Source organism: Anopheles coustani, chromosome 3, assembly GCF_943734705.1.
Source record: "Anopheles coustani chromosome 3, idAnoCousDA_361_x.2, whole genome shotgun sequence".
NCBI lineage: Eukaryota > Metazoa > Arthropoda > Insecta > Diptera > Culicidae > Anopheles > Anopheles coustani.
In genome coordinates, this window is record NC_071288.1 from 31,491,226 (window position 1) to 31,512,597 (window position 21,372).

At 46.7% G+C, this 21,372-nt stretch overlaps 9 protein-coding genes across 10 annotated transcripts; 4 read left to right on the forward strand and 5 right to left on the reverse strand.

Moving 5' to 3' along the window:
* Positions 1 to 415: 415 nt before the first annotated feature.
* LOC131272597 (zinc finger protein 436-like) lies at positions 416 to 2,479 on the reverse strand. Its single transcript, XM_058274408.1, has 3 exons — positions 2,278 to 2,479; positions 2,093 to 2,211; positions 416 to 2,028 (listed from the first exon to the last, which is right to left on the reverse strand). Exons 1-3 carry the CDS (start codon positions 2,419 to 2,421, stop codon positions 633 to 635), a joined length of 1,659 nt encoding a protein of 552 aa, XP_058130391.1. The 5' UTR covers positions 2,422 to 2,479; the 3' UTR covers positions 416 to 632.
* A 365-nt stretch (positions 2,480 to 2,844) lies between these two features.
* On the forward strand, positions 2,845 to 4,705 carry LOC131261450 (zinc finger protein 83-like). The gene has a single exon (XM_058263487.1). It carries the CDS (start codon positions 2,856 to 2,858, stop codon positions 4,587 to 4,589), a length of 1,734 nt encoding a protein of 577 aa, XP_058119470.1. The 5' UTR covers positions 2,845 to 2,855; the 3' UTR covers positions 4,590 to 4,705.
* On the reverse strand, positions 4,698 to 6,673 carry LOC131261451 (uncharacterized). The gene is made up of 3 exons (XM_058263488.1): positions 6,526 to 6,673; positions 6,316 to 6,457; positions 4,698 to 6,252 (listed from the first exon to the last, which is right to left on the reverse strand). Exons 1-3 carry the CDS (start codon positions 6,589 to 6,591, stop codon positions 4,817 to 4,819), a joined length of 1,644 nt encoding a protein of 547 aa, XP_058119471.1. The 5' UTR covers positions 6,592 to 6,673; the 3' UTR covers positions 4,698 to 4,816.
* Positions 6,674 to 7,161: 488 nt separating this feature from the next.
* On the forward strand, positions 7,162 to 14,778 carry LOC131261013 (Golgi-specific brefeldin A-resistance guanine nucleotide exchange factor 1). The gene is made up of 7 exons (XM_058262890.1): positions 7,162 to 7,263; positions 7,396 to 9,735; positions 9,946 to 10,154; positions 10,228 to 12,415; positions 12,492 to 12,761; positions 12,826 to 12,940; positions 13,018 to 14,778. Exons 1-7 carry the CDS (start codon positions 7,162 to 7,164, stop codon positions 14,217 to 14,219), a joined length of 6,426 nt encoding a protein of 2,141 aa, XP_058118873.1. The 3' UTR covers positions 14,220 to 14,778.
* LOC131261016 (UPF0235 protein C15orf40 homolog) lies at positions 14,559 to 16,186 on the reverse strand. The gene is made up of 3 exons (XM_058262893.1): positions 16,071 to 16,186; positions 15,269 to 15,492; positions 14,559 to 15,175 (listed from the first exon to the last, which is right to left on the reverse strand). The coding sequence occupies exons 2-3, from the start codon at positions 15,474 to 15,476 to the stop codon at positions 14,973 to 14,975; spliced, it is 411 nt and encodes a 136-aa protein (XP_058118876.1). The 5' UTR covers positions 15,477 to 15,492; positions 16,071 to 16,186; the 3' UTR covers positions 14,559 to 14,972.
* LOC131261015 (glyoxylate reductase/hydroxypyruvate reductase) lies at positions 15,780 to 17,803 on the forward strand. Of its 2 annotated transcripts, XM_058262892.1 has the most exons (4): positions 15,783 to 16,373; positions 16,471 to 16,661; positions 16,731 to 16,898; positions 16,965 to 17,803. In XM_058262892.1, exons 2-4 carry the CDS (start codon positions 16,594 to 16,596, stop codon positions 17,692 to 17,694), a joined length of 966 nt encoding a protein of 321 aa, XP_058118875.1. In that variant the 5' UTR covers positions 15,783 to 16,373; positions 16,471 to 16,593; the 3' UTR covers positions 17,695 to 17,803. The 2 variants fall into 2 exon arrangements, with proteins under 2 accessions (XP_058118874.1, XP_058118875.1); XM_058262891.1 differs by having other exon boundaries at positions 15,780 to 16,661.
* LOC131261017 (U6 snRNA-associated Sm-like protein LSm3) lies at positions 17,789 to 18,396 on the reverse strand. Its single transcript, XM_058262895.1, has 3 exons — positions 18,270 to 18,396; positions 18,099 to 18,206; positions 17,789 to 18,040 (listed from the first exon to the last, which is right to left on the reverse strand). Exons 1-3 carry the CDS (start codon positions 18,285 to 18,287, stop codon positions 17,861 to 17,863), a joined length of 306 nt encoding a protein of 101 aa, XP_058118878.1. The 5' UTR covers positions 18,288 to 18,396; the 3' UTR covers positions 17,789 to 17,860.
* A 319-nt stretch (positions 18,397 to 18,715) lies between these two features.
* LOC131271168 (H/ACA ribonucleoprotein complex subunit 1-like) lies at positions 18,716 to 20,034 on the forward strand. Its single transcript, XM_058272560.1, has 2 exons — positions 18,716 to 18,855; positions 19,165 to 20,034. The coding sequence occupies exon 2, from the start codon at positions 19,175 to 19,177 to the stop codon at positions 19,883 to 19,885; it is 711 nt and encodes a 236-aa protein (XP_058128543.1). The 5' UTR covers positions 18,716 to 18,855; positions 19,165 to 19,174; the 3' UTR covers positions 19,886 to 20,034.
* Positions 20,035 to 20,315: 281 nt separating this feature from the next.
* LOC131271175 (uncharacterized) lies at positions 20,316 to 21,251 on the reverse strand (the record flags this gene model as incomplete). The annotated part of the gene is made up of 2 exons (XM_058272567.1): positions 20,316 to 20,643; positions 20,716 to 21,251. Coding segments are annotated over 2 exons (714 nt in total), but the record flags the coding sequence as incomplete, so codon positions are not given.
* Positions 21,252 to 21,372: the final 121 nt, after the last annotated feature.

Consider the following 21,372-nt stretch of genomic DNA (forward strand, 5'->3'; position numbering starts at 1 on the left):
GCTCCATTCATACAACGGTCACCATAAATTGTTCAAAGTGGTACATCTTAGATTTCCCAACTCCTGTTGTACCACTGTACTCTTGTGAAAATCGGCATCCTGTTGTACCACCCCTTTGAAAAACAACGAATTTCGGGCATTCCCAGACAGATAGCTGGGAAATCTTGGCTTACCAGCATTACGAGTGTGATACCTATGCACGTCAGACCCAACTACTATCCTTTCCTCCCGAATACGTTGATACCCGGCCTCTCAAAGTTTTGTACACAAAGACTACAGTTTGCAACACTATCCGCTGCTTGACCGACATTCGTTGTAAGAGGTCGAGCATAACAGCCGCAACACAAAATTATTCGCAATACTGTGTTCTGCAACCAGCAATGCCTCAAGCAACATATTTTCTATCGTTCTGCCAAAAACTGAATTTTTATTTTTATTCTAATCAGTTGTTAAAAGTATTTTTCTATTCATACCCTTTAAATCTACAACCGCGTACCCGTGTAAGCCATACGTTTTGTTTGCATTTTTCTATACTTCAGAGCTTATGGCACGAAGTTCGAAGCGGCATGCTATATCAAATCGACTTTATTCGTTATAGGAAAATTTCACGAGGCGCACTTTCATTACAATTTTTAAGCCGATCTAGGGTGTTCTTTTTGCTTGTGCTTGTGAAAAGAGCTTGGATCGACAAACCTTCGCTTGCAAAATTCACAATGGTACGGTTTTTCACCGGTGTGCAATCGGGTATGTACCTTCAGCGTGGGTTTCCGTTTGAAACTCTTGTGGCAATACTCGCAGGTGAATTGTTTGGCATCATTATGCACCACCTGCATATGACGATCGTACGAGCTCTTGTATGAGAAATGCCGATTGCACTCAAGACAACGGTATTCATTCAAACCCTTGTGAATATTTTCATGGTCCCGCAGACCAATACGTTTGTTGAATACTCGACCACAGAATGAACAAAAGAACTTCGGTTGGCGGCCCTGGTGCGTATTGTAATCGTGCTTTTGTAGCTTAGCTTCAGTTGTGAATTTCCTATCGCATTTAGAGCAGCGGTATAGCGTTATGGTAACGTCTGCGTGTGCCTTTTGCATATGCTGCAACAGTTCTTGATGGAATTTGAAACTCTTGAGACAGACGGAGCAATCGTTTGCTTCATTATGTTTCAGGGACTGGCTCTTCTTGTGCGAGAGTCGATGCTTTCGGGCGATGGTGAGGGACGTAAACTTCTGTGGACATACATCGCAACAGTGCAATATGACGGCGAACGTTGGATGTGCACGTTCAAAATGTTGGGCCAAACTTGCATTGCTCATAAACTCCTCACTACAAACAGTACAGCATAAGGGTTCGGCTTCGTTATACTTTACAAAGAAGTCAGTAAACAGATTTACGATATGCAGTTTCTGGGGCTTGGAAGCTTTGCACTTGTGTTCCTTCAATACGGACAAAAACATGAAATTCATTCCACACCCATCACATCTGTAGCCGTTGCAATCGATTCGATGTTTTTCCAATTCCGTTTTTGCACTGAACTGGTCTTCGCAGTATAAACATCCATACGCCGTTAGATGGGTTCGTAAATGATCATTCAAATCTCGGACATCTTGCAACACAGATACACACTGATAGCAGCGATACGGAAGCAATTGACTGTGCATATTTTCCAGATGATTAGTCAATGCCCCATAAGAACCGGAGAATGCATTGCACACAAAGCACGATTGTTCCTTATTGGTATTTTCTAGTGCATTTGGTGAACTTGATTCTTTTACAAATTCATTGTAGAGTTCGTCGTCGTATGGTTCTGTTTCGATAACATCGTCATCAAATATATTCCCTTCATCTTCATTTTTTATCGCCAGGAGATTTACAGTTTTCGGGTGTTGTTCCGTTTGCAAGAATGCTGCATCATGAAACGTGGATTTGCGAGTGTCGGAATTGACCTCATTTTGATCAAGTACTTCAATTTGTAATCTTATGATATCCTTCGATTCTTCCTTCAGAAAATTGCGTTCATGCCTTAAAAGATTGTTGTACGTCCATAAATACCATTGTAACGTGAATAGTTTAGTCAAATAGTTACCTCAATAAAGAACAGAACAATGTATTTGTTCTCCGAAACTCGTCCATTAAAGAAAACAACACTTCAACTTTGGAAGTACATTGATCACATATGTTATTGTATACGTCGGATGGATCCAGCTTTAAAATGAAACCAATTTTAATAAATTTACTGTTCTGCGTATGCAAAATGCGCGGAATACCAACCTTCATTCCCAAAAGACCGAACAACTTATCGCCCAAACATTCTGTGTTAAATCGTTCAAAAATTGATCGTGTTTGTTTATTTGATGATAAACAAAATCGGCAAGTAAGCACAGCAAGTTTTGTCGGCACGCTGTCCATGCTCATTTGCCGATTATTATTGCGATTTCACGAACAAATTACCAGCGGCGTCGAATGCAAGCCAATGTTTATGTTTACTTGTTTGCAGCTGGAAACCAAGTAATTATATAAAGGTGGCCACTATAATTATAAAGGTGGCTACTTGGGTTTTAGCTTAGAACCAAACACCTTGAATATGTTTTCAAACGTCAACCAAAGAGATACTGTAAACCTTGATTGTGATTTGTGTTGCTTAGTATTATTAACCTCATAATTGTTATTCCTAAATGTAAACAATGTAGATGTCCTTCGACCAGTGTTTGCGAAACATATAGAGGTGAAAGAAGCCACCCGGCTCAAAACCTCTATAAAATATATATACTACTACTTTGCGAAACATTCAACAACATTATCTGCGATTCTCGACTTGAACTGATATGGCAGCAACACTTCTGCCAGCAATGTGCCGGTTGTGTTTGCGGGCGGGCCCCGAAACATCCACGGTATCGATTTTTAGTATCGCCAATGGAAATGTTATCGCAGAAATTGTCGAGCAATGTCTTGGTATCGCAATCGTGAAGGATAGTACACCGTATGAGAACGTCTGCCCATCGTGCATTGTCTCGCTGGTTTCGATGCACGAAATGTACCAAAAGTATCAAGAATGCAATCGTACATTTATTCAACTGTGCCACGAACGGAATCAAAATGACATTGGAGGCGAATTGCATTGTAAAACAGCGGTATACACTGATGTGCATGAAATATCTGCATTGGATGTCACACTGGAGGACATTATTGAAGAAGATTATAGCATCGACGAAGCATCGAATGAATTAGAAAGTGCTCTTGAAACACTTCCCTTGAACGAACCCACAGACGCAAATTACGATGTATCGGTGCATTATTTACAAGATTTTCGACCGGCTGGAGAAATGGATGGTTTGCTGCACGGTCAGGCTGAACAACACCAGCTTCAGCAAACGGATGAATCAGAATGGAACCATCCGGATACTTCATTGAACACGTCGTTAATGGAAGAATTGAGCGCGCAGGTTGCTCGATTGGATGGCCAGGAAATCACAAACTCAAAAACTATAATTTCTGTTGATACGACTCACACGTCCATTTTACCACAACTTGCCAAAAAGAATCCCCCGAGAGATTTTCTGAAAAGATTCCAAAATGAAGCGACAGAAGTGGAAAGCTACCAAGATCCGAAGCACCAATGTTATATTTGTAATACTAATTTCCATAACGACGTTGAGCTCGTGAACCATTTTCCTTCCCATTTTCTAGATGTCCCACAAGGCTGCGCCCTGTGTGGGACTCGTCATCGGACGGTGATGGACCTTAATCGCCATTTGGCCTATCATCAATCAGAGAGGCCATACAAATGTGATAAATGTGCGCGGAGATTTTCGAACTTCCAGTCGTACAGGTGGCATACGAGCGAATACCACACGCGCCAACAGAACCAAACCCTATCCTTATCAGCTGACGCTGACATAAATAGAGGATCGCAAACGATGGTGTGTGATATATGTGGTAAAGTGTACCTACTTGCCGAACCGTACGAACAACATATTCTACAGCATGAGCATGGCCATCAGCTGTATCAGTGTAAACTGTGTGAACGAAAGTTTCCACGGAACATTTATCTTCTTTTTCACCTGGAAACACACGCCAAACAGCGTCCGCACCGGTGCCAGTATTGCTTGATACCGTTCGCATCGCAGTATCTTAAAAACTTCCACGAAAAACGACACCCTAACGGCGATGGAGGACTGATATCGCAACGCTGCCCTCTTTGTTTAACGTCATGCCGAGCGAAACATCGGCTGTTGGCTCATATCGAAGCGTTTCATCCAGCCGACACGCGTATTCAATTGCTGCAGTGTTCATTCAACGACTGTCGGCTTAAATTTCTCGATTTAAACGAGTTTCAAAGTCACATCACCGATCACCGGGTGGGTGATCGATTTCCTTGTATGCATTGTGCTCGCGTTTTTAAACGGCAACGTTTATTAAATACCCATCTGCGTACGGTACATGGCATAACTGTCGAGCAAGATCGTGCACCATCGACATTACGCTGTGAGGAATGCTCAACATCATTCCGAAGCGAGAGGACCTTTGCGAAACATTTTGAACTTTCTCACCGTCCACAAACAAAAATCATATCACATAACTAGTTTATATTATTGTCCTTACCATGCATACTATGTAAAGCAATTGAGTAATATTGTATGCCTACATATTTCGGAAGGAACAGAATTCCTGATAATGAATAAATATTGATTTTATAAAAGCGGAAACATAGTGCATGTATTGGAAGATACTTAGCATATATTTAGTATAATCTTTTAAACAGGATGTTGTAGAGATAACATATTTCCGTAGAATAATCTCCAGTATGTGCTTAAAACTCCCAACCACGGTGTTCCTTTACCACGTAGTTGTTATCCTTGCGCATACGACGTACCGCGCTCGCTTCGCCCTTCGGGACACATCGCTTTTTCATTTCTTTTTTCTCACGCTGAAGTATGTCTCCCTTTATCCGATCGCTGATCACCGACGGTGCGATCGTACTTGCTGTGGTTGAGTACGAGCGAACACTACGCGCATCATTAAGGAGCTTTCGTACCATCGCCATCCTATACTGGCGCGAATTCGGATCGATGGTTTCTTCTTCTGGATCGGTATCCGGATTGTCCGATTCGACGCATGTTGGACGTTCACTGGCCTCGCCAATGTCTGTAGTTTGCGTATCTATTGCATTTGTGCTATCCGCTGGTAAATCTTCGCCAATGTTGGACTGCTGTTCAGCTTGTTCCAGCACATCCCTCTCGGGGGTTTCAAGAGTGTCCTGGATCGACATTGAGTTTAGGTAACTGAAAATGGCTGCATTCGGATCGCTCTTTTTAACAGGTTTTAGTGTAGGTTTTTCCGACAACTTGATTTCCTCCTCCAACTTTCGGCGACATTCCTCCAGCTCTTTCTCATCGACCTCAGGCATCTGCTGCCCCTCGCTAGCTTCTTCAGTGTCCGAGGTTGCGAGGCACTCATCGCCATCCGAGTCTTCAAGATTATCCTCGCCGGTAGGATGATATTCTTTCAGAAGATCGTCTTCCATCTCCTGGGTGAATCCATACCCGGAACAAAGCACCTCCCGGTCGAGTTCATCATTGCGCTCCAGATCGCTGAAGCGTGGATATTCCTCACTTTCGTACCCAAACTTTTTCCGAAATAGTTCACGCACACCCTGGACATCCCGGTCAAAGAACATTTCGGCGTTCGGGTGGGAAGTGGATACCATCTGCGGAAAGTCGATCAGTATGGGAACCTGATCTTTCGTAATCATTATGTTGAACTCGTTAAAATCACCGTGAATCACACCGCAGTTACCGAGTCGCACGATCAGGTTCATAAGATCGTCGTACAGGGCTTCTACGTTGCCAACTTCGCACACGTTTAACAAGGGGTAGCCATCGACCAACTCCATGATTACACAGTGTCGGTTAAAATCGATGGGCTTCGGTACGGGAAAGCCACGCTCGTGGAGGGCTTTCATGTATGCAAATTCGCGTGTAGCAGATATGCGAGATAAGTATAACCAGCTCATCTTCTGCCGCTTGCCGTGATAGTCACGCTTTTCTTTGATGTTGCGGAAGCAAATTCGTCCGAGCCGGTGTAACTTTAGACAGAGTGGAGTTTCTTCCTCATCAACTACGGTGTAAATGTTGGATTCTTTTCCCACTCCGATCTGATTGCCGAATCCTGAGATTGATCCGCGTAGGGTCAACGATTTGAGAGCCAAATAGTCGTAGCCCATGTTCGTTAGGCGATATCCATCGTCTGAAATTGGTAAATGCACGAATTACCAATCGGTGCCGTCGAGAATGCACAGAGCTTACTTACATCGTTTTCCACGCTCGTAGGATAGTAGTTTTTGTTTGCAAAGTTCACGTAAGAGTCGATGTATGCCACCATTTTTCAAACTTGCTATCGCTGCAACCAACGCTCCCGGTACAAGCTCATGATTTTTCATGCCCATTTCGATCTGTGGTCCAACATGTAAAAGGGTTTTAGGGACGAAATTCATACACCCAATTGTGTGGCATTACTTACCGCCGTCATTATACGAAAGTCCTCCTTGCTGAGGTAACGGAGGACCGTTACATTTAGCTTACCCATGGTTAATTCACTTCACTTATTACTAACCAAAGTAATGCTCATCCGATTTTTCCAGTAACAGCACTGATCCTCGTGTTTCGTGTTTGTGTTTTACAATCTGCTGTCAAAACAGCTGCCAAAACATGCAGAAGCAAAACGTTTGCAGCAGCCCTGCGATGTGACAATCTCAAGGTGTCTATAATTGCATCCAATTCTGGCATTGTAAAATTCTGTGGAGAACTACTTTATTCTTGAGGGGAAAAGTACATAATTTAACTGTACGTATATCAGTTTATACGAGATAAAACATGCTAGGCATGGCAAGGGGAAATAACATTCCTTTTCTATCATGTTTTCCCCATAAACTGCAGCGCCATTCCCTCCCCTACAGAAGTACTGTCAGTCGATCGGTCGTCATCACATCGGTTTTCTAAAAAGGAGCAGAAAAAAAAATAGTAAACGTCACAACTGTGAGTTGGAAGTAATGGTACGTGAAGAAAAAAGTGACACAGTTTCAATCTGTTTCGTAGAAAATCTGCTTTGGTGAAGTTAAATTGCACCATTTCACCGTGGGCCACACCATCCGCGAAGATGTCACCGCCCGGAAATGGAATATTTGTCGTCCGGGGTGAAATGTCCACCCTGACGACGGCGATGCGCCGCGGGTCAAGGTGGAGCTTCAACTCATATCAGGTATACTTTGTCCGTGGCATGTAGTTTACCATCTGGATACCGTGGAAGAAAGCAAATAGCGAAACCCTTTCTGTGGTAAACCGTGTGTCTTTATGATCTGTTTCAATCTAGTATTTCTTTTGCCTTTATTAGGATGACGATAAGGATGTTTTGCTGAAGAGTTTTCAGGAGCTCAAGGAGCTCTTGCTGCAGGTGGAAGACCTACGGCTGGTTGAACCGAGCGTATTCCTCACACCGTTTCTCGATGTAATCCGATCGGAGGAAACGACCGGACCGGTAACCAGCCTGGCACTGTCCGCCGTTAACAAGTTTCTTTCGTACGGGCTGATCGATCCAACACACTCGACACTCGCCGCCACGGTGGAAAATATAGCTGATGCCGTAACCCACGCACGATTCGTCGGTACGGACCAGACGTCGGACGGGGTTGTACTGATGAAGATCATACAGGTGCTGCGTACACTCGTACTGAGCCCGGAAGGAAGTGCTCTGTCGGACGAAAGCATGTGTGACATCATACTGAGCTGCTTTCGGTTGTGCTTCGAACCGCGACTGAACGAGCTCGTACGTCGCACAGCCGAAAACGCGCTGAAGGACGTTGTGCTGCTGTTGTTCATGCGATTGCCACAGTTTGTCGAGGGTGGCACGTACAACACATTGAAGACGCTGAAGATGCGCTCCAGCTCCATGGATCAGTCCGGCAAGCGGCGAAAATATAGCAAATCAAATATGAAAGAAGAATCTAAACCAGGAAACATTCCGGGAAATACGACGACCATGCCAAAGATAGTCACAGACGATATAACAAATCAGAGTGGTTCCGGAGAAGACCCCGTCACGCCGGTAATGCTTACAGCTCCGAACCGTGGACTGAAGGCACACCCACTATCTACAACACCGGCCACGCCGGCAGGTGTGATCGTCGATTTGCAGGGTACGATTTCACAAACGCCCACAGGACCCACGCGGGAATCACATCCCACTGTGCTTCAGGAGAAGCAAGCATCTGCTGGGGTCGAAGACGGGCCAGCGGCCGAAACGGAACAAGAACAAGTCGTATCACAGACTCCTCAAACCAACGAAGAGGCAGTTGCCAATGATCCATCGTTTGTCAATTCCGTTGGCGTTCGCTTTACCCAGCAGCAACCCGACGAAGAGATTACATCCGGAGCAGCCGGGGCGATGGTTTCACATATTCCCTACGGACTACCCTGTATTAGGGAACTGTTTCGTTTCTTGATTTCTCTCTGCAACCCGCTGGACAAGCAGAACACCGACGTCATGATCCACATGGGGCTGACGTTGCTCACGGTGACGTTCGAAGTGGGTGCCGATAGCATCGGGCGGTATGACTCACTGTTGGCGATCGTAAAGGACGACCTGTGTAAGAATCTGTTCGGCCTACTCGCCACCGAACGGATATCGATCTTTGCCGCCGATTTGCAATTGTGCTTTCTGATGTTCGAGTCGCTGCGTTCTCAGCTCAAGTTCCAGCTCGAGCACTATCTCACCCGGGTGGCGGATATGATCATGAACGATAGCCCGCGCATATTGTACGAGGCGCGCGAGCTGGCGATGGACAACCTGCTGCAACTGTGGCGCATCCCCGGGTTCGCCGCCGAGCTGTACATCAACTACGATTGCGATCTGTACTGCACGAATCTGTTCGAGGACCTGACGAAACTGCTGTCGAAGAACACGCTCTCGGCGACGCAAGCGGTCTACAGTATTCACACGCTCTCGATGGACGCGCTGCTCACGATCGTCGAGTCGATCGAGCGAAACTGCGCCCAGGCAAAGAACGGCCAAAAGCCCGCTTACATGCGCCATTCGCGAAATAATTCATATGCCACGGAGCGTATCGTGCTGGACGAGTCGGCGACGCTTTCCGGTCCCGCTGTGCAGGCTACCGGAGAGACAAACGATACCATCGGTTCAGTTGGTGGTGGGAGTACTACTACCGAAGTGACGGAGGTGGTCGAAAATATAAGCAAATTTCTGCACTCTAGTCAAAGCGATCGAGCCGGTGCCTTGATATTTGCCGGATCAGATGTTTCCGCCGGAATGGTACCGCCTGCTTCTCAGCTCGGTCAAGCCCTCACGCATGAGGAGCTGGCAGCAATCAAGCGCAAAAAACGATTGCTCACGCAGGGCACGGACTTGTTCAACCAGCGGCCGGAGAAGGGCATACAGTTCCTGCAGGAGAACGGGCTGCTGAATGCGGTGCTCGATCCACAAGAGGTGGCCCAGTTTCTGCGCGAAAACTCTGGCCTCGACAAGAAGATGATCGGCGAGTATGTCAGCAAGAAAAAGAACGTCGAAAGCCGTATCCTGGAGGTGTTCGTGAAGTCGTTCGACTTTGCCGGTCTTACCATCGATCAGGCGCTCCGGTTGTACCTGGAATCGTTTCGCCTGCCCGGCGAGGCGCCGTTAATTTCACTTGTAATGGAACACTTTGCGGATCACTGGCATGTAAGTATTGTGTTTTAAACAAGAAAAAACAAAAGAACTGTCTTTGTACCGTGAAAGTAAAGGAAGCTGTTAGTATAAAAACTTATTCATGTCAACACAACATTCCACAACATTTGGTGTCTGTTGATCTTGCTATTCTGTCCGCTATGCTGCCAAGATATGCCGCTTTGTGCTTTGAAAACATTTCCTAAAAAAATCATTATATTATAGGAATGCAATAACGAACCATTTGCCAACACTGACGCCGCGTTTCGATTGGCGTACGCTGTCATAATGCTTAACATGGATCAACACAACCACAATGCGAAGCGACTGAACGTACCGATGACGGTGGAGGATTTCCTCCGCAATCTGCGCGGATTGAATGGAAACTGCGACTTTGACCAGGAAATGTTAACAAAAATTTACCACTCAATACGGTGAGTCTTCCCTTCACGTGGCAATGGGTATGGTTTGCAGTATGTTTAACGTGGGTTTTAAATATCTTTCTAGAAACGAAGAAATAGTTATGCCTGCAGAACAAACCGGGCTGGTGAGGGAGAACTATCTGTGGAAGGTTCTGCTGCGTCGTGGCGCAACAAAGGACGGTCTTTTCCACCACGTGTTCGGTGCGCAGCATGATCGTGAGCTGTACCGCGTCATCCAGGGATCAACACTGGCCGCCCTCAGTTTCGTGTTCGACAAATCGCTCGACAATGCACCACTCTACCAGAAGGCCATCGGAGGGTTCATCAAGTCGGCCGCAATCGCCGCACACTTCCAGCTACACGGCGATTTCGATGCGCTCGTGCTGACGTTGTGCAAGTTCACCACCCTGCTGACTGCGCCGCCGCCGAACGACGCGAACGAAATCACGGCCTGCGTGCTCTTTGGGCAGAACGTGAAGGCCCAGCTGGCAATGCGTACCGTGTTCGGGCTGATTCACGAGCACGGTGACTGTATGCGCGAGGGCTGGCGGCACACGACGGATGTGCTGCTGCAGCTGTTCAAGCTGAAGCTGCTCCCGAAGGCGTTGATGGAGGCGGAAGACTTCTGCGAGCCGAGCGGCAAGGTAACGTTGCTGCGCGAACAAACGCCCCTGCCGAAAACGGAAGGTGCCGGGCTGTTTAGCTCGCTCTACTCGTACCTGGCGAACGATGGCCAAAGGCAGCCGACCTACGAGGAGCAGGAGATTATCAAACTTTCGCGCAAGTGCACCCGCGACTGCCAGATCGAACAGATCGTGAACGAGTCAAAGTTTCTGCAGCAAGAATCGCTGGATGAGCTGATTGGGTGTCTGCTAGCAATGATCGTGCCACCGGAGGCTCACAAGATGGCAACCGCATCGCAGTCAACGTCACCGTACGGTGAGTGTACGGTTGTGTTTCTACTGGAGCTGCTCGTGAAGATACTGATCCAGAATCGTGATCGCTTGCTTCCGGTGTGGTCACGCGTCCAGGAGAAACTGTACGCCCTGCTAGTGGGCGCCTCCATGTACGAGTACACCTATCTGTTGCAGCGCACCACGGTTGCGCTGCTGAAGCTGGCCATCTACCTGATGCGCAACGAGGAGATCTGCTCGACCATTCTGCAAAGCTTGAGAATGCTACTAGCGCTCCGGCCGGCCGTCATCCTGGCCATCTCGAAGCCGATCTCGATCGGTATGTATGAGTTGTTGAAAACGAGCGCGCAGAACATCCATACCGAAGCCGACTGGGTCATCGTGTTCACCGTGCTGGAGTGCGTAGGAGCCGGCGCAATGCCACCGGAGTACGTGGAGTCGTCGTCCGCTGGTATACCTGGCTCCTCGGCCAAGTCAGAGGGCACGCTGAGCAGTGAGGAAGATTCAGGCCTGCCCGCCGATCGGGGTTACATCTCCGATGCGGAAGTCAGCTCATCGGCCACGTCTCTACCACTTCTGGCCACAACGCCCCCACCACCACCGGCACCAGCCGTACCCAGTAGCCCTACGGCGACACCAGGTGACGCGTGGATTCTGGTGAACAAAGATGCAATCGATATGGGCACGGGAGGTGTGACGAGTGGTCCTCTACCCGGCTCACCCGCCCAACACTCCATCCAGTATCAGTGTAAGCTGCTGGACCATTCACCGTTCGCGCTTGTCAAATGCTGGGAGAGCTTGGCGTTTATCGTTCGGAATGTGGCGCACATTACGCCGTACAACTTCGAGAGTTGTGTCCGATGCATTCGCACCTTTGTCGAGGCTTCGATGAGTCAGCAGCAGCAGTTCCGCGACCCACATCAGTCTCACGGTCCCAAAGGCCAGGCGCGAAAAGCGGCCAGTGCGGGGACAAAAGAGCGACAACGATCGCTAGCAGGCCAGAGTGGAATGTCCTCATCATCGTCATCGTCGGTTGCGCTGGATAGTAGCGATAGCGATACGGAAGAATTGCCCGAGCGCTATCAATCCATCTCGATCCAGCTACTTGACCTGATGCACACGTTGCATACGCGCACGGCACAAATATTCCGATGGTGGGCAGAGGAAGGCGGTGCGGTACCGCAGTGCTCGTCGCTCTGGTCCCAGGGCTGGTGCCCTCTGTTGCAGGGTATTGCACGCCTTGCGACCGATCAGCGGCGGCAGGTGCGCACCAGCGCCATCACCTGTCTCCAGCGCGCACTGCTCGTGCAGGACTTGCAAACACTGACCGGGCTCGAGTGGGCCGGATGTTTCAAACAGGTAAGAATGGCTTATAAGATCCTTTGGTCGCCTTTATTTTAACATTCTTCTATGTCTTCATCAATTCCCACTGCAGGTATTATTCCCTCTGCTCCAGGAGTTACTGCAGGAGAAAGCAACCAGCCCGGTGGAGGTTTCACTGCTCGAGGAGTCCCGCATCCGCACGGCCACAATCATGTCAAAGGTCTTTCTTCATCACTTGACACCGCTGATTGCGCTACCGAACTTCCAAGAGCTGTGGCTCGAGATACTGGAGTACTTCGAGCGGTTTATGACGGCCGGCTCGGACATGCTGTACGAGGCTGTACTGGAAAGCCTGAAGAATATGCTGCTCGTTATGCACTCGGTACGTTGTGACAACACCAGTGGCAAGGTTTGTGTGATTTGTAATGTTTCGTTCTGATTTGCAGGTGTGTGTATTTCATAACACCGATGGCGTTACACATTCGATGCTGTGGGACGTCACCTGGCAACGGATATCTGGTTTTCTGCCCAACCTCAAAGATGAACTTTTCAAACAGGAAGGTAGGCGAAGCGTTGGCAGCATAGATAACGATGGTTACGAACGCGATATATGTGTGTATTTGTTTTTTACATTTCAGCCGTCCGTGCATCCGTTAGTATTAATGGAGGTAAAGCTGGAACTGGTGCAAATGGTACTAGCGGTTCAACGGTCGGTGGTCCATCGCAACCGACAACCACACCATCGTTGGCAGGAGAACAGCAGCACGTTCTGGAAGGAGGCCAAATAAACAACAGCAGCTCACCGAACGTTGATCCAACGTCGTATCCTCGTGTAATGCTTCATCCGGTACCAAACAACGTACCATCTCCGACAACGGAAACAATTGCCCCCAAGTACCTTGTGCCAACCGGCAATACTCCTCCTGTAACAATGTCTCCTGAAGTGCATCGCACACCGGTACATCGTACAGCACCAAACAATCTTCTAATGAGCAGTACGACCACAGCCGATTTTAGTGCCCTTCCACTAGTTTTACCACAGATGGTCACCTTACCACCGCCATCATCGCTGGAATCATCGTCGGTAGACGTGATGACACACGATTCTGCGGTTGAAATCAGTAAACCCTTATCAGAACAGTCGCTCACTTCACCGATGCCATGGGAAGCTGCTTTGCAGCGTCCAGGCACGGGTTCAGTGGTTATGCCGCAATCTCCACACGTTGGAACGAAGGGTTCGGCCTTTGCCGAATTGACCACGGGGTCACCGCCAGCCACATCCGCATTGCCTTCGCCCCATCCGGATGAAGGATTATCGAAGGTGGGAGTCGAGGCAAATAGAAGCTCCGCTGCACCAAAGCATGCCCCGGAACCACCGATTCCCATAAGCCATCGTCTTGCTGGTTCGCAGTACCCCTCTTTGCAACACGTGCCGATCGGTATCGCGCAGAGCTTTGCCCCGATGTTTGTTCAACAGCACCATCCAGCACCAGAGGAAGCACGCGATATCTACACGGACTACACCAACGATCCGTACAATCTGACCCTGCACATCGAGTCGGGCGGCACTATTTCACAAACCACCAAAACCACTGGTAGCGGGGCGACGACCGAAGCAGCAGCCATAGCGTTAGAGGAGGGTAATCGTCCCTCGCTGATCGACTTTGGCTCGATGACGCTAGAATCGGCATCTATGACGACGGTTGCTACAACGACCGAGGGTGGAACCGGGGGCACGTCTGCCCAGCTGCAAAATGTTTTCCAATCGGCGCAGTATTTTAGCTTCCCCACCAGTGGCCGCATACCGCCCGGTTCGGAGATGCTGTTCGGTGAACCATAAAATGGTGTGTGACCGATTGGTCATTTTATATCCACATAACAGACACAGACATTCCGAACAAACGGTTTTAGGGCGTTGTTGTTACGAGCGAGGGAGATTTTAGTTACTTTTTTACAAGGTATCAACGCAGAAATGGTTGGACATAGTAGAATTTAGAAAAAAAAACCGAGTGAGAGACAAAAGTTACTGTCCCCCCCGGTTATCGAAGGAAGTGTGGTAAGGGATACCTTACCTTACGGTTAATTTGATTCAGTGATCTTACCTATGTACCATTCTGTAACCAAACGCAAACCGGCAGTGGTATTTATTGTTAACAAATCCGTATCGTTCCCTGTTTCGTCTAGTATTCGGTTTATTGTCGGTGTATCATACTAATTGTCGTGGGCCCTCGTTTTTTTCTTTGTTGAGGTAGCTTCATTCGTTGAGGAAAAGATTAGTGAACAATTGTTAATCGATTTTAATTCCACTGTTCGTATTTTATGTTATCCTTTAATCAGACCAGCGATGTTTGAAAATGATAAGAGATGCACTCAGTACGACACAGGGTGTTGCATGTGAAGTGGTTTTCGTACGCTGTAATTCATTTCTTTCACTGGACGGTCATTCGCTCGATAACGGGGTGAACGAATAAAGGTCGGGTAATATAATTTTTCCACAATAGAAAAGCTGCACGATGTTGCACGGAGGAGTATGAGCAATCATCAATAAATATATTATAATCTACTCGTGTGTTTAACTGAACTTGACTGCGGCTTAGTTTTCAGTGGATGCTTCCTTATGAAAAATGCTCAACAAATGCTCTGCACTGTGGCTACAGCCACTTTTCTCTAGCACGATCGTTTTCTGCCGAGACTTGGAGCCACGATCCAGGCTGATATCGCTCTTTCGAAGGTCCAACAGTTTGGAAAGGTATTTGATCAGTTCCGTATTTGCCTCTCCATCTATCGGTGGTGCGGCTGCCAGTTTGAAAAAGGAAGGGGAAAGATATGGTTTAAAAAAAACCCTCAACAATGAGTCCTGGAGGAAAGCTACTGTACGAATAGGCTTACCAATTTGACAACCTACTCCTTCTTCACTCACATCCGTAATACCGTTCGTTTTAGCGCCCGGTTTAGCCAATATTTTCACAATAACATTTCCAGTTTTCGGATCCACATAAACCGGACCGGTCGTTGTAGGTTTGTTGTTGCTCTCACCTCCCGGTTTGGTGTTTTTACTGCTTTGCTTCCCACTTCCCTTGCTGGCTTTTTTGGACATGGTACGAACTGATTGACTGAGATTCGATGCAGTTAGAACGGTTGCTTTGATGCACTGGTGCAGCAAAGAACAAACTGCAGTCAAAACGAACCGAACAAAAAGTGGAACCAGGCGACACGTATGCTTTTGTTGTTTTAAATGTTTTGTTTACAATCAGCTGACTTTGACAATTCTTCACAAGCAGGGGGTGAAAGAGGGCTGAAGATTCGTATTCTACCTGGCAGCTAAAATCATCTTCTTGAGATTGGAGGATCATCAACATAATCTTTGTAGAGTATATCGAAGACTTGAGAGCGTTAAACAAATAACTTGCAAGACGGTTGGTCCCTTCAATTGCACATACCGTGGATGTGCACTGTGACTACATATAAGAGAAACCGAAGCTTATCACAACGAAGTTGATGGGGAAGCACCGTGTCATTGATTGGTTTGTCGGTGTGACCTCAGGCCATTATCAAGTCCGCCGAGAGTGTTAATCTCGCATAATACAATTCTTCACTACTTTGTTTCTCTATAAGCAAGAAATCATTTGATTGCAGTTGCATGGTTATTGTGTACTTCCCTGGCCTTAGCACAGATCACGAAGTAAATTACTGTTATCGTTGAATTCTTTTTGCCAGGCTTCCAAACAACTTTGGCGATTCAATCGTTTTTCAGTGTGGCATTGTCCGTACCCAAAACCAACATGTAACGAAACTCGAGCACTTTCGGTAGACAATTCTGTGACGTTTCCGATCGGTAGTTTGCGAAGTCCTTTTTGCGCGTTTCTAAGTTTAACGGTCAGTAGTGAATAGCAAGATTGTGTACACAAACCTTACATAAGGGACGTGAACGGTTTCATTTCCGTTGTACACAAACAACGCGTTTCACTTGTAAAGCTTTCTTTGCCCCAAACAGGTGGGCCTATTTATTATTATTTAGTACCGTGTTTGCTTGCCTTCGTCCGCCTATTGTTGTGCGTATGCTGCTTGGAATGAATCCTGTGTTTCGTCAGTTTTCCGTAGCACTCAAACTTGCCAGCCAGAGAGAGGCGATCCGAGTCCTGCAGCATCGTATCCCAGTGCTTGGCGCAATAAAACATTCTGCCATAAGCCATCGTCATTATTGCTGTTTCGAAATGAAACCGAAGGTGTACGTAACACGAAACGATTACGCCAGACTCGGGCTGGATCTGCTCAGAGAAGAGTGAGTTGTTATTGGCCGCTTTTGGGGAAGCCCGAGGGAGAACTCTTTGGTGAATTTTGTTTTTCGTAGGTGTGATATTTCCATGTGGGATGAAGCATATCCCGTGCCAAGAGATGAGTTTCTGAAACATGTTGCTGGCAAAGATGCTATTTATTGTTCACTGAACGATCGCATCGACAAGGAGCTGTTGGACCAGGCGGGACCAAATTTAAAAGTTATTGCAACCATTTCCGTCGGGTGAGTCAGGAACTTCAAATGACACGACTATCCTAGTCACAATTAACGAATTTTTCTACTTACCAGTTACGATCATATAGATGTGAAGGAGTGCAAACAGCGAGGCATACGCGTTGGATACACACCAGACGTGTTAACAGATGCGACGGCCGAGCTGACCGTGGCCCTGCTGTTAGCCACAGCACGTCGAATGTTTGAAGCTAACAAACAAGTACACACCGGTGGGTGGAAATCGTGGTCGCCAATGTGGATGTGCGGTAGAGGGGTGAAGAATTCCACCGTCGGTATTTTCGGCTTTGGCCGTATCGGGCAAGAGGTCGCGAAACGTTTGATACCTTTTAAACCGGCTCGCATTCAGTTCACCAGTCGCACGGACAAGTTCCTTACTGCGGGAGATCTGGGCGTTACACAGGTTCCTTTTGATGAGCTGATTGAGACTAGTGATTTTTTGATCATTGCCTGCTCGTACAACGTCGAAACGGCCAATCTTTTCAACGATGCGGTGTTTTCGCGCATGAAACCTTCCGCGATACTTATTAACACGAGCCGAGGCGGTGTGGTCGAACAGCATGATTTGATTCACGCACTGAAAGCGGGTAAAATACAAGCAGCTGGGCTGGACGTTACAACGCCAGAACCCCTACCACTCGATAGTCCTTTGCTTACACTTCCGCACGTAGTCGTTTTGCCACACATTGGAAGTGCCGACATCGAAACACGCATCGAAATGTCGCGCATAACAGCCTGCAACATTCTGGCTGGATTGAAAGGTGTAAAAATGCTATCGGAAGTATAGTTCCGCAAGCCTTATGAATCGCTTACCTTGTTTAATCTTTCCGGGTAATGTAATAAAGCTGGATAATTCGTCAAATAAAATAACACTTGTAGGATATTCGTTCAACACAGTTCATGTTGTTCCGTGTACAAGCAGAATAGTAGGATCGTACAGTAGGGGGCGGCCTTTAGCTACCGACTCGCATCGGCGGGGAAACCAGTATCACACCGTCACCTCGCACGAACAGCATCGGAATGGTACGTTTGGTAGTTTTGTACACTTCTTCATAGGTTTCTTCGTCGATTTCAACCGTGGTCACTGTTTCTTCTGCGTCGCCAAGTACCATATTAAGATGTTGATCGAATGCCTGAAAAAAGGAATAATTAGCACAAAAGAATTGTAGGTACTGGTTATTGTGACCTTACATGCAACCGTCCCCTTAGTTCGCGCTCGTTTCTCATTTTAACATAGATTTTTTCATCCAAACTCAGCCGGATGAGATCCAGCGGCTCTTTGACCGGAATGATGGGCATCTAAGAAAGATAAGGTTATGTTATCGTTCTGCGGAGCAGTAATCATTTAATTGCACTGAATACCTGTTCTTCTTCAGCCATTTTAGCGCACAGTACGAATTACAGTAACTATTTGGTAGAATCTTTCGCTAAGCCGCCTTTTTTACTGCGATTATTATCAAAGGACGATCGACGCTTTTTAAGCTTTCTGTCACATTGAAAAGTAAACAGTATGAGTTTATAAAACAGAGCATTGGTACTTAACTTAAACGAATCCGATTTGAAAAAGAAGAGCAAAACATTCCCTTTTATTTTAGGCTCCTATTATTAAACACTACGTGTATAGTGTTAAAAAATAAACAAATTTTTGGCGAAAGGGTAAATTTTGCTCGAAATTTATAAAGAAATTGTTTTGTATTTTATAGTACGAATAATTGACTTAGCGTGTATATATCTTGTGCTGGACAACATGTTTGACAGCTGACATTTTAAACGTCTCAGCTCTGTAAACACCATGTGCTCGCGTGCTCGTGAAGTAGTTTGTGTCGAACGTGCCTAGAGATTGTGAGTATTTTCGGTCAACAGATCGGAAATACTGGACGTAGAATATATTTCGAGCAAAATTGACCATCATTGACCTGCGTTAGCAACAGAGTGTTATTAGTTTTTGGTAAGTAAACAGATTTACTGTAGTTAACTGCCTAACATTACGGAATCTGCATATACCGGTGCCTCGGCGATCAGCTTCTTCCATGTGTTCACAATGTGCGTCTATTTGTTTGTAATATTTGTTTTCTTGAAGAAATATCCTTGCTTTCTTAAGATTAACTTCAGTAATAGAATCCTTTAAACACTTCCTGTAAAATGAGACAACAAGTTTGTCGATTCACATATATTACATGCACGCTGTGCTAAACGACATGGTGGTATCATAACCTCACTTTAATGGCTTTGTATTTTCATTCTCTCGAATCCACAGTTTGTTCGCTATGAGTTTCCGTGGACGTGGTGGTGGCGGTGGTGGAGGAGGAGGAGGTTTCCGTGGTGCCGGTGGTGGTGGAGGAGGTTTCCGTGGTAGCGGTGGTGCTGGAGGTGCCCGTGGAGGATCCCGCGGTGGTTTCGGTGGTCGTGGCGGGTTCAACAATCGCAGCTTTGGGCGCGACGATGGGCCAAAAAACATTATTCCGCTCGGATTCTACGACTACCCGTGCCAGGAAGATCTGATCGCCAAGGTGGAGGTCGAGAATGTCCCGTTCTTCAATGCACCCATCTACATGGAGGGAGAGAAGCAAATTGGCAAGGTGGATGAAATTTTCGGTAACCCGAAAGATTTTTACGTCTCGATCAAGCTGATGGATAACATGAAGCCGGACGGATTTCAAGCGAAGCAGAAGTTGTTCATCGACTCTGGAAAATTGCTACCCTTGGCACGATTCCTGCCGGGCAACCAGACCCGTAAGCCGGGTGGTAGAGTCGGCAAACCTGGGGGCGCACGTGGTGGCCCCGGCGGTCGTGGTGGACGTGGTCGCGGTGGAGGCGGCGGATTCCGTGGCGGCCGAGGAGGCTTTGGTGGAGGTGGTGGCGGTGGTGGTGGTGATGGAGGTGGTTTCCGTGGAGGTCGGGGTGGCGGTGCACGCGGCGGTGGTGGATTCCGCGGGAATCGTGGAGGTGGTGGAGGAGGCGGTGGAAACCGATGGTAGGAACCACAAACATGGAGCGAATTGTGAGTTTTCCTAAGTGTACCCTAGTTTACACTGTTTGCGTATATAGTTTTTGTATAAGTGCTTAATGTTTAAGAACATGGAAATATATACTTTGCTTCCAAAATGTCGGAGCTGTACAACAAGAATATTTTTTCCTATTTTGCAAGCATTCATATTTTGCTAACACTTAAAACGCAGTTTAATACCTTTAATTATATCAACAATACTACCCTGTGGAATTGTTAAAATCATTCAATTTTAGATAAAATTAACAAAACCTTGACCTTTACTCAGAAATGATAGTTTGTGTAAGTGACAGATAGATGGCGCTGAATTTTGAATTTTAAAAAATATTTGATCTACGTACAACTTTGAATTCAAATTGTTGAAGATAGTGCAGGGAAAATAAAGAATGTTGTATAATTTGACCAATATATATTTGTCATACTTTATAAAAACACTTGGTTCTAAAGCGTACGAATGTTAATTATATACCAACCTATGATTTTTTGTTCTTGTAGAACTTGGGCTTACTAATAGAAATGGTCCGCAATTTTCTACGCTACCTTATTCAATATCACGGCGCCGTACAATCGCATCTACAGATCGGACAGCATTTTCTTTCCACTAGCCACCGTTCTATGCACGGCCCGTGAAATTGATGATGACATAGCGGTAAATCCTTACTTTCATCGTTTTCAATATCCTCCAAGCATATGGGACAGACCACCAGCTGATGCATTTGATTTTTGTTTCTGCGTATGAAAAGAAAAAGAAAGCCGATCAGTCGAACGATGTAAGACGAAATTTGTAACGCTACAACGTACAACTGCGTGACCTTGCTCAGCTCGTCATCGTTCCGTGCTGATTGTGCCGTTATTATGCTAGGAGGGAGAAATGTGGCCAGGAAGCGGATCAGCTCAAATTCATCGTCGTTGCAGAAATCAGTACGAAGTTTAAATTCGTCGCTGTACTGGGTGGTGCTGCTAAAACAGTGTCTTCTGAGCATATGCTCCACCAGGCCCGCCGTGTCTCGCACGTCGGTTGTGTATCCGTCTAATCGAAAGGAAACACACACGGGACAGAGCACCACTAGACGTGATTCGGATGGCCCAGTATTACCAGGGAGATAGGTTCCACGTAAATGGTCGTACAGTGCGTCGATGGTAAGACGTTCTAGGCCGCAATGTGGGCAGGTGTAGATACCGATTGCATCGTACTGATCACAATTAATCTTTCGGGCATACTTTCCGAGCAGCTCATCGTAGGTCATGTGGCGTTGCAAGGGGTGTTTCTGTTCGAAGCAGGAAACCGTAGACTGCGGACACACCAAGCAGCTGAGGCTGCGGCCGTTGAGGAAAACTGCAATTGTTTTAGCGAACCACCAGAGGCATCAGTTTTGATTGTTGTGAATTGATATGTCGTGGTTAAAGAATTTTTTCACTCTCCAATAACACTACTTTCAAATCTTCTGTGGAATATTA

Coding starts and splice junctions, on each gene's coding strand:
- LOC131272597 (XM_058274408.1), bottom strand. CDS start 2,421: ATGAGCATGGACAGCGTGCCGACAAAACTTGCTGTGCTTACTTGCCGA. Junction 2,212..2,277: donor TCGGTCTTTTGGGAATGAAG/GTTGGTATTCCG, acceptor TTCATTTTAAAG/CTGGATCCATCCGACGTATA. Junction 2,029..2,092: donor TTGTTCTGTTCTTTATTGAG/GTAACTATTTGA, acceptor CAATCTTTTAAG/GCATGAACGCAATTTTCTGA.
- LOC131261450 (XM_058263487.1), top strand. CDS start 2,856: ATGTGCCGGTTGTGTTTGCGGGCGGGCCCCGAAACATCCACGGTATCG.
- LOC131261451 (XM_058263488.1), bottom strand. CDS start 6,591: ATGGGTAAGCTAAATGTAACGGTCCTCCGTTACCTCAGCAAGGAGGAC. Junction 6,458..6,525: donor ACTTTCGTATAATGACGGCG/GTAAGTAATGCC, acceptor GTTGGACCACAG/ATCGAAATGGGCATGAAAAA. Junction 6,253..6,315: donor CTACGAGCGTGGAAAACGAT/GTAAGTAAGCTC, acceptor TACCAATTTCAG/ACGATGGATATCGCCTAACG.
- LOC131261013 (XM_058262890.1), top strand. CDS start 7,162: ATGTCACCGCCCGGAAATGGAATATTTGTCGTCCGGGGTGAAATGTCC. Junction 9,736..9,945: donor ACTTTGCGGATCACTGGCAT/GTAAGTATTGTG, acceptor ATTATATTATAG/GAATGCAATAACGAACCATT. Junction 12,416..12,491: donor GGGCCGGATGTTTCAAACAG/GTAAGAATGGCT, acceptor TTCCCACTGCAG/GTATTATTCCCTCTGCTCCA.
- LOC131261016 (XM_058262893.1), bottom strand. CDS start 15,476: ATGTCCAAAAAAGCCAGCAAGGGAAGTGGGAAGCAAAGCAGTAAAAAC. Junction 15,176..15,268: donor AGGAGTAGGTTGTCAAATTG/GTAAGCCTATTC, acceptor TCAAACTGGCAG/CCGCACCACCGATAGATGGA.
- LOC131261015 (XM_058262891.1), top strand. CDS start 16,438: ATGCTGCTTGGAATGAATCCTGTGTTTCGTCAGTTTTCCGTAGCACTC. Junction 16,662..16,730: donor CTGGATCTGCTCAGAGAAGA/GTGAGTTGTTAT, acceptor TGTTTTTCGTAG/GTGTGATATTTCCATGTGGG. Junction 16,899..16,964: donor ATTGCAACCATTTCCGTCGG/GTGAGTCAGGAA, acceptor TCTACTTACCAG/TTACGATCATATAGATGTGA.
- LOC131261017 (XM_058262895.1), bottom strand. Junction 18,041..18,098: donor AACTAAGGGGACGGTTGCAT/GTAAGGTCACAA, acceptor TCCTTTTTTCAG/GCATTCGATCAACATCTTAA.
- LOC131271168 (XM_058272560.1), top strand. CDS start 19,175: ATGAGTTTCCGTGGACGTGGTGGTGGCGGTGGTGGAGGAGGAGGAGGT.